At 39.1% G+C, this 10,652-nt stretch overlaps 1 protein-coding gene across 1 annotated transcript in view; it reads right to left on the bottom strand.

Moving 5' to 3' along the window:
* Nucleotides 1-302: 302 nt before the first annotated feature.
* TSHZ1 (teashirt zinc finger homeobox 1) overlaps nt 303-10,652 on the bottom strand; it is a 54,178-nt gene continuing 43,828 nt past the window's right edge. The window contains exon 2 of the mRNA XM_055798417.1: nt 303-4,922. Within this exon, the coding sequence (XP_055654392.1) occupies nt 1,741-4,922 (3,182 nt within the window). The 3' untranslated portion in view covers nt 303-1,740. The remainder of the gene's footprint in view (nt 4,923-10,652) is intronic.

Below are 10,652 nucleotides of genomic sequence, written 5' to 3'. Positions count from 1 at the left end.
AATGGCTATGGGAACAGTTACGCAAGCACAGGAAAATTAACTCGGCCAAAACCTTTGCAGCCCTTCTTCTACTTCAGTGATGGGGAGAGTGCCCATCGCTAATTGGTGGCGCCCCACTGATTCTGCATCTTTTGCAGTACATACCCACTGCAAACCTCTTCTAAGAGGCTATTGCTATTACGGCTTTGAATGAAACCAGAGGTGATTTCGAATAGGTTTTTGCTGGTTGGTTACATAAACCATGCCTCTTATTGCTGGAATAACACCTCAAATGCAATATAATGACGACATGACAATGTATGTAAATCAAGAACTGCATGTGGGTTTATTTTACACTTGAGAAAACAGTGGATTTAATTGTGTGAACCAAAATGTACTGTACAATATTAATGATAAAACATCAAAATGTATAATTCATAGTGCATTGCTTGCTTTATTTTTATTTATTTATTTTTTTTGTCAGATAGTTCCTTTAAGTACATGCATCTCGAAAGATGCAGGTGCCAGTAAAATTCCTCTATTTATATCAAGCTGCAGGAACTAAATTTTATTCAAAAAGTGTGGTTTTACATTATATACACAGAAATCGAATATAAAATGACAATATAAAAAGTTAAAAGAGAAAGCATACAGCCAGAAGGTACAAAGAAAGTTGAACAGTTTAAAATGGTACGATATGTAACATGTATTTTTTTAAGCTGATGCTGGCCATTTACAAGGAACAGAATCCAACATTTGCCCCGTTTTGTTTTCATTTACCAATGCAGCACACTATAGAAAGGTCAGCTTGTACCAAAGCTTAACATTTGTAAATAACTATAAACTGCAGTATTTTACAGGAAAAAAACAAACAAAACAGGAAAAAAAAAAAAAACCCCAAAAAAAAGGAAAATAAAATAAAAGAAAGAAAAGAGCATTTTTACACTTGTTTTAAATAACAGCTTGCATACTTTTTTGTTTTTGTTTTTGGCCAAAAAGTGGCAATTCTCAGCATCCAGAGGGTTTGGGCATAGTGGCAACTTGGTTTGCTTTTTTTTTTATTATTTTTTTTATTTAAGTTATACAGTTGTGGCTTCCTAACCCCTTGAGTACTATACAGCTCTCCTTCTTCCAAGGACTGCATGCACAATTTCTTCACAAACCAGTTCTGCATTAAAAAAAAAAGAAGAAGCTCATTCATTTAAAAAAAATAAGTTCTGCTTCTGACACAGCTTTTGTTTGAATGAAATGCCTTTAAGCCTTTTGTTTTGTTTTTCCTTATTTACTTATTTAGTCACTGGGAAAGGCACAAAAATGCTATTACAGTTCTCAGAGGGTTAAAACTTGACACTACCAGGTTCTGTGACCTTTATTGTCATGGCAACTTTGTAATTTTAGGATGTCTCTTTATCATTGTTCTTTGTGTCTTTCTTTACGGCTAAATTAATGTCTCTCAATAGTGTCTCCCACTATATTCTACAAAAGATAGCTTAACATCAAGGACAGATGTTGAAAATAAAGGTCAGACTTTGACTCACAAAAATAAAAACAGAAACAAAAAATAACCATGCACAGATCAGACAAAGAGCATATAAATATAACTACAAAATAAGTGTAAGAAAAACCAAGGTCCAGATAGGCAGTTCAGCAACAAAAGTAAGACTGATTTCAGAGGCTCAGGTCAGGCCTAGTGCAGTACTATGAAGAAGTTTAGTGCAATGTTCCTGTGGTCACTTGCATACCTGGCTGCTTACCTGGACGCTATTGTTTTTCTAACTCAGTTACATAGATCAGATGGTCCTCTGGGGACTTGCCATGTGTTTTACTAAGGTGCAGTTTGACTGCATGCTTGCTTGCAAAAGTTCGGTTACAGAGCTTACACTGGAATGTGGAGCCTAAGTCCTCCTCGGCAATTCCAAGTGAGCCCAAAGTCTTGTTTGCGAGGACTTTTGTAACATTCTGCTGTTCTTGAATCTGATTAAGTGGCAACTTTGACAGATCCTTCAAACTAAACCCTAGGTGTGTCTCTAAGTGACTTATGTATGTAGAAGCAGTCCTGAACTGAGAGGCACAATCATTGCAAAAGAAAACAGGATGTCCTGTGTCCAAGTTCTTTAAAAATTTAGTTCCACCTGTCCTCCTTAACTGATACTTCACATTGGCCAGCCAGTGGCTAATTGTGGTCATGGAAAGACCAGTAAACTTAGAGATGTGTACCCGCTCTTGTGGACCTAGGTCCGACATAATGTATTTGCCTTCCGGGGTCTCCCTCAAGCTGGAAGCAAACTGGGCCTGAAGGATCAGAAGATGCTGAGGGTTCCAGTTGGACTGTCTGCCCTTCCTCTTGTGTACTGGTGACAGTTCATCCAAAGCTTCCTCAAAACTGCTCCCATCAGCATCAGACTTCTCTGACACGGTAGACGGAGTTGAAGACTTGGGTGTCAAACGCCCTGTGAGGTTCTTCACCATATCAGAAATATCCAGCAGGGCGCTCTCCCTCAGCGGGGATGAGGCAGAGTCAGCCACACTGGAAACAAGAGGTTTGTTTTTGGACTTTGTTAAATCAATAGGTTGATCACTGTTCTCATAGTAATACCGGTCAATAGCATCAGCCTGCTTGACCGGAGTGGTTGGGTAAATGGGTTTGTCCAACATGCTGTTGCTAATTTTGTACAGCATGGCCAAAGGGTCCAGAGAGGGGCTTACCGGCTTAGAAATTTTGCCTAAGTGGGTATTCATAATGGACTGTAAAGCACTCAATGGATTAATGAAGGATGGCTCAGGTGAATGATCTGTGATGATTCCTAAATTATTACAGCCATTTGCAACCTTTGTTTTAAGTGGCTCTGTACCATTTGGCGTATGTGCTTCTGCTGGACTATCCTTTTTGACCTTCTGAACTTCTGTCTCAGAGCTCTTCTTCTGCTGCTGTTTGTTATTTATTTCTTCTGGTTTGGGGAAGTCCTTGTTTTCTTTAGCAGCAGGTGACATGGGTTTGACTGGAGAACTCTTCTCTTTCTCCAAAGGCTTTTCTTCCTTCTTCACGTTGATTTTACCTGTAACTTTCTCCACTAGTTCTTCCATAGCAGATACATTGCTCTTGTGAGGTGGGGGTGTGAGATTGCCTGGGGAATGGATGAGTGCGTTGTGTTCTGACGACAGTGATTTCACACTGCTCGCATAAGATGGCTGCATTTGAACGCTCTGCACCGCAGGCTGAAGGGGTTTGACTGTTCCCGGGAGCTGGTAAGCCGCATGGATACTGGGATATCCTCCCCAGGAAGGGGCTCCATTCTGAGCTTTGCTGATAGCTGTTGTCACTGTGTTTTCCAGGGACTTCAGTATGTCTATTCCGCCTTTAGGACTATCATCTAGGTCCTCCTCTCTGAGGTACTGATACAATGTTGTTGGCTCAAATTTCTCTGCAGAGTCCTCATTCTCTTCTTTAATCTTCTTTTCTGTTTCACTGACCACCACCACCTTTTCCTTCTCTAGGTCTTTCTTTTCCTCCGAGTTTGTGGAGCCCACTGGGGAATCAGGCTGTTTTTTAATGTTGGAGGCTGGTAGCCTTGTGTGGGTGGTGGGTGGAAGAGGTATAGACTGGATCTTCTCCTCCACCACAGGGTCCAATACCAGCTGTTTGCCTTTTTTGGAAGCAGAATTGGTCACCTTCAGAAAATGACCAGTGACCATCATGTGAGCAGTCAGCTGCTGCAAAGTGTCATGGGAACTGCCACATTCCATGCATTTCAGTATTTGGGCTTTGCGTGCCTCAAACTGCCAAGTGTAGCTAGCACCATTTTGATAGCCATAGCGGTTGTTCGGAGTCACATAGGGGTTGGCAGTTTTCTGATCCTTTGCAGACTCACCCAGTGAAGCTTCTGCAGCGATCCCTGTCGGCTCCGGTGAACAAGGTGAAGCTAAGTCCTGAAGTGCTCGTTTTTTGGTGGAAGGGACCAATTTAGTGATGGCTGGTACTGGCTCCTTCAGAGGCACTTTCTGGTAATGCTTTGTTTTTATCATGTGGACGCTGAGGTCTTGCAAAGACTCAAATGAATGCCCACAGTACATGCACTTCAGCACTTTTTGGGCATCCTCTTTGCCTTCCATTTCCATAAGTGATCGTTTTCTAGGTTTTGACCACCGTTTGGTCTTATCAGCTTCTTTATCTCTGTTGTCATCACGGTAATGTCCAGTTTCATTCATGTGCACTGTTAGTTCCACCAGTGTGTCATAGGCTGCACTGCAGTCTTTGCATCGGAACTTGCTAGCACCGGTGAACACAGACCCATAAAGTTTATTGTTTTGCCGGTAAAGCTGTACTGTGCTGAAAAGACTAGGCTCTGGGAGAAGTCCATATGATGAGGTCTGCTGCAAAGTTTTAGCTAATGCAGCTTGGTGCCAGTCGTAACCTGAGCCACCACTGTTACTGTTACTAGTACTACTGGTAGTTGTACTGGTACTGGTGTTGGTACTGGTAGTACTAGTACTCTGGGAATTGGCATTGGTGTCGGTACTGGTGGTGTTTTCGTTCTGGCTTATTCCGTTGTTGCTGGTAGTTGGATTGGATTTCTTTAAGTCCAAAGCTAAACTGGACCAGCAAGTCTCTGAAAGCAAATTTGCATACACAGCTTTTATTTGTGCCAAGCTGTCCTGTGGATAGGAAACATTGTCTGTGCACTGAGGATCCTCTTTCTCTTCTTTAGAGGAAGTGCTTTTGAAATGGGCCAGCTGATCGCTGTTTTCACTAAACGGCGAACCATAGCCTGCATCCTGATTAGTTGCAGTGCTGACTGGGGAGTTCTGGTAGCTTTGAGCCTCTTTGATCTCCGCTTCTTCATTGCACAAATACTCATTCTCCTGGATGTCCAGAGACAGCCCATCATCTTCCACACTGTCTTCATCTATTTCTGCTGCTTTCAATTCCTCCTCAGGAACATATGCTAAAATACAGGAGGGGAGATGGCGGGGGGGGGGGGGGGGGCGGGGGGGGAGAGACAAGACAAAGTTATTGAACATGCACATTTTACATTGCTGCTGTCTTCTGTACTAAATGCAGTAACCATAAAGACAAATTTTGAAGATACGTTCAGAAACCAAACTCATAATCATTCACACACTCTTACCTATAAATTCGCATACTGTGTCCTGGTTACAGTTTGATATCAGTACTACCTAAGAATAAACTTTGACTTCAGCAGTAAAATATGTGCCAGGACCACAGCAGATACCATAATATCAAACGCAAAATCAAACAAAGAGCCTACTAAAAGTTTTTATCAACTTAAAAAATGGCCTGGCGCTGAGCTATATTTACTGCACTACGTATGCACAACACATTGCAGCTGACCTGCACCCCTCAGACCTAGGCACTCAGAAATACTGGCTTGACCAACTCCATCTCATCACTGCTGTCTTTTCTGGGAAACCAACTTTAGCTACAGCTTCAAGGGCCATTTCTGTGTCACTGACACCTGACTCTGATGGAGCTACATGGGGCAAGTGTGTCGGGTCAGCTGTTCCAGGGTCTGCTGGTGGCTGGCTGCACTAGGTCTATCGGAGAGCTGAACAGCTTTCATTTTTACAAGGTAAAAAGGGAAGCAAGACTGTGATTGTTTTCTGAAATGCCTTGGGTATACTCTGCTTCTTATTACAATCTGATGTGTGTCCATCTACCAGTTTGAAAAGAGTAGTCAGAAACTAAAAGTAAATGCTAGAGATTAATTTTTAAAAACAACAAAAAACTTGAGAGCTCCATCACAGCTTGATTATTGTCTTATGGTAAATATAAAACTTTGCTATTGTATTGCTAACTGGTGGAACTATATAAACTTATCAAACTATGTGTTTATCTATTTCAAACTATTTTTTAAACTAGCAAATGTGATATTCATGAGCAGATGGCCATTACATCAAAACACATTTACTCCAAGGGCCCAATTCACAGAAGTGGCTTACATGTACCTAAGTGATAAATGTACACTTCCATTGCAAAGCAGAAAACATACTTGTACACATTTCCCTCCAGTTTTGTAAAAGAAGCTTTAAAAAAATCACAATGATAAAGGAATGTAGATCATTTATAAGCATGTCAAGGTAGAAAACATGGATTGTGAACAATTTTCAGTAACTGAATAAAAAAAAATGCCTGCTTGTCAGGTGAACTGTGCAGCAAATGCTGCTGAAAGGTGGCCTATGTCCCTCCATGGAACAATACTGAAAGCAAGCCAGAAAAAGAGGCACTTCTGCTGCTATGTGATATGAAAAAAATATGTATTATCATGTTAACAAAGCCAAGGTCTTCTTCAGTTGGGGGGAACATGAGTAGAAGTTGAGCTTCTTTTTCTACGCAGTTGCTAATATACTCTGAAACTTCTTTTTCTGAAAAGTAAAAAGAATCTTCTCTCACTGGAATATAAACACTCTTTGAAACTTTTTTAAATTATTTTTTTTTAAGAAAAGTAACAGTATTATGGCCTGTACTGCACTCTGTGTTCACCTTTGCAATTCTGTCTTAATGCAGCCCCTAACTACTTCAATATTATCTTTTATGATAAAAGTAGGAAAGTAGTACATCTAGTACTGGGGTAGTGCTGAACCTTGAGATGACTGCATCTTTCATCTGTCCTCTAAGTGTTAATTTTTTTCAGAAGATAATTTGACCTTTTGTGTTTTAAAAAAGTGTTAAGCAGGGTCCAACTCCTTACAGATGCATCAGCCCCAGTTGCTTTCTGATATGTTTAAAAGGACTGGTGAGTACAAAGCACAATAGAAGTTGCTACAGAAATCATCTTGGAGCCAAAGGCCAGGAGGATGCCAGAAAAGCATTATAAAAGCAGGAAAAAAAATCTTAAAAATGCATTTAGTCCATAAAATGAAGAATAAAATACAGAAATAGTAAAAAAACTAAGAAGTCAATCAGCTTCCCAGTCTTGCAGGAATGCTGCTGTTGAAACACTCTGCAGGAGTACAATAGTACCGCTGCAGTTCTGAACTCTGGGTATGCAAGTAGCATTCCCTCTCACAGCTACAGTCTAAGGTCTGTTAGCTCCCTCATTAAACACACCTGCTTTCAGTCATTTCTAACAACAAAAGACAGTAACATTTTTAAGTTTCAGAAAAGTAAGTAACAGTTATAGAAGAATATGGTTTCTGATTCTGAAATTAGGTTTAAATTAAAAAACAAACCAACAACTCCGAGGCCTAAAATGCATAAAAATGGACAGTTACCATCTGGAATTTTTATTTGAAAAAATAACCAACAAAACTTTGTAATGATCAGCAGACAGTCAGCAAGTAGAAGCTGAAAACTGAGGGGGCCCACACCGAGCTTTTATGAACAGCTATATTCTTACTAACCTCAGTGGAACTATGCCAATCCTTTCTAATTTTCACATCCCAATATTTCAATAAATAGCTATAAGAAACTGTTGTAAGATGCTGAATGTTGCTGTAGCTGATAGAGCATTTTGTAAGAATTCATGTGAATTATGTTTAAATCTCTTTACTTAATTCTACTTTGCATAAATACAGATTTTTATAATTGCTCTATACAACCATCTAAATATCTGCTTAAGCAGAACTGAAGTGGCTTAAGTTGAGCCACTGCCCTATCTTTTCTTTTCCTTTATTTATTTATGACGGCGTGTCTTCTCTGTTCTTGTACTTTTGCACTTTACCATAAAAATAAAAGGAGCTAACCCACATAAGAAATGTTAAAACTGCAAGAAAGATCAGTGTTAAACTGCCAAAGCAAAGAAACTGAGTGTTGGGGTGAAATACCCATCTTTCACTTGCTTTCCTAGTCTTAGGTTTGGCTGAGACTACTACACGATTGAGTTCGCTCCCTTACCAATATATACCGCAGCATAAGAATTGTCCAGGACTCCAATTTTCTATGATTTCAGAATTTAAGACAGATTCTAAAAAACCCCATGAATTTACATGATGTGCACACCAATATGTCTGTACAGTTGTTATCTGAAACAATACAAAGAAATAATGCTTCTTAACCAAAAAAGAGAGTAATTTATCCAAAATGTTTAATTTCTATCACTGCAATATGAAAAATTTTATTTAACTCCTTTAGTTACCACAGGATGCACACAATACCTTTTCATTCAAGACTACTAATGTTTTTAAGATGAATAACAGCACACCCAACATATGGTATTTTGCAAGGTCAGTGCAATTCTCTAACTGAAAAGGTTTTTGCTAGGACTAATTCAGTAACATACAAAATTAAGAATGGTAATTTCTAAAAACTTGTATGTTTTACTAGAATTCTCATGGAAATTTGACAAATAAGTAAGCTTCAGAATTTTAAACACAGCAAAAATATTCCTATTATAATTACTTGCAGAGACAAGTAGTTCATTCGATGTCAAATGAAAGTATGAGATGTCCAGATTCTCCCCCCAAATTATAACAGGTAGATCAACAGACAGATTTCAGACAACAAATCTTTCTGTGACCGAAAAAGTCTCAGCAATCCTCTCCAGATATTCCTGCATCTGCAAAGACACTGCTGGTTTACACATGTCCTGAAACCACACAAAAATACAAAAAGCAGATATAAGCAGTGATCCTCCTCAACAAAAACTATATCCAAAGCAGAAGAAATTACATAACATAATGTCAGCTTTTCTTCTCCTCATTTGTGCATGCACAGACTCTGGCAAATGCATGGTGGAAAATGGGGAAAAAGCTTCACCTTCTGGACAACTAAAATTATGGGGAGCAGGTTTTATTTCTTTTCTTCTTATTAAGTCTTGCTAATATTTTTTTGCCTATAAAATGTGCCTTCTGCATGCCAATGCTTCCCCATAGATACACTGTCATCTCTGAGCAGTGTTAAAAGCTGTGCATTCTAATCTAAGTGGACATGAGACGCTATATATCGTACATGTGAGTAGCACAGCACATTGTGTTTGCTTCAGTGAGAATATTTACACTATAAATACACATCCATTGTTTGAAAAAGCAGACAGAGATCTGAAATGTAAGGATGTGGTTAAAAATATAAATATTCTCACATAAAACCTTTCCATAACCTCAGACCGGTGCTTTTGAAGGAATCTGTCTCTACGGAGGTATTCTTTTCCGTTCAAAAAGGGATTCAGCATTGAATACATTATTTTGAAAAGAACAGAAAGTAACGATTGTATTTGTTTTTAACAGTCTAAAAATCAAATGTAGTAAATTCTTCGAGACTCAATTTTAAATCCTCCAAATAAATAAATTTATTCAGAAGAAACACCTTAGGATTGAAGGCCACAAATCAGTAAAGCAACCAAATACTGAAATAATTTTCACTGAAATACGTATTTCATAGTTTCAACAAATAGGGATAGGTTTAAGTGTAAAATTCTTCACTAAATCAGGGCCTACTCTGGAATTAAACAATAGTGGCACCATGTGAATGGTCACCATTCTTCAACACATGTATTTCCACAGCTTCTAATATTTACCCAGCCAACAGGAGACAGCAGCTGCAGAAGTTTTCACAGCTCACACTGTCACCTTGCACAAACGGCACTCTAGGTTGGGGCTGAGTTCCACTGCACGCATTTCATGTCTTGGGCAAAAAAGTACAGATAGAAAAGACAATCTATAGCTACACATCTCCCTCATTACAGAAAAATGAGAGCGAGAGGGGGGAAAAAAACATTTACAGATACGTTTCCAGAATACATTTTTGAGAGTTTTACAAAAGAATCCAGAATCTCAAATTGCGAGAGGTTAACATGCCTGCTGGAAGATTTGCAAATTTTCTATATTAGTATATACAAATGTTCATGCAAAATTCTGGCACAGGTGCTACAAATCTATGTGTGTGTCTGTATTACAATGTCACTACAGTGGAAAAATATGGCTTAGTTACGACAATGGCTGAGGAGCAGCACAGAATGTCAGACAACCAAATAACCTTACCACAGTGGTTTGTGTCTTTCATTTCTAATTGCAGCAAAATGGGGGGCAAAATACTGGAACCGCCTACCCTCTAATTCTAATGCAATGGGTCTGAAAAGTAGATAAGGTACTGTAACAAGAACAACCTCCATGCTACTAGCAGGTTGAATGATAACCCTTAAAGGCATCCCATTAAAACCCAACAAAACGATTCTTCACCTCCTTCTCTTCTCTCCCCTATCCCCTTAAAATGAATGCTGCAAATTATTAGCCAATGCTGGCAATTGGAGAACGAAGCAGCTTGTATGTGGGTACATTTTCACAGTGATTCTAATCTGAGAAATTTACTTGCTCTTCCCCTTCTATCTGATAAACTATACATTCAAGCATTCTCATTAGTGTTCAGATCACCAAAGAGAGCTGGAGATGAATCAGTCCATCCACCCCTCCTCTCCCTGCTCTGTCGAGATTATTTCATTGAAATGTTCATTTTCATCCCTGCTGGCAACATTAGAATGGAAGTATTTAACCTGTTTCCATTACTTATACAAATTACCATTATGGAGTAGGACAGATGTTAGAATCATGCCACATAACTGACTTCCATACATTCTTTACAGGGAGGATAAGAAGAGGGAAAGCTGTTAGATCATATTATCCAGTCTCAATAATGTTCTCTCTGCTACCAGATTCATTAACTTCCAACATCAACGTTTCACTTTCTTTCTGCGTGAAAATGCTCTGTCTCCTTGAGCTCATTT

This window comes from Falco peregrinus, chromosome 3 (assembly GCF_023634155.1).
Source record: "Falco peregrinus isolate bFalPer1 chromosome 3, bFalPer1.pri, whole genome shotgun sequence".
Lineage (NCBI taxonomy): Eukaryota > Metazoa > Chordata > Aves > Falconiformes > Falconidae > Falco > Falco peregrinus.
The sequence above is the reverse complement of the archived record's forward strand: the minus strand, read 5'-3'. Positions and strand labels throughout refer to the sequence as shown.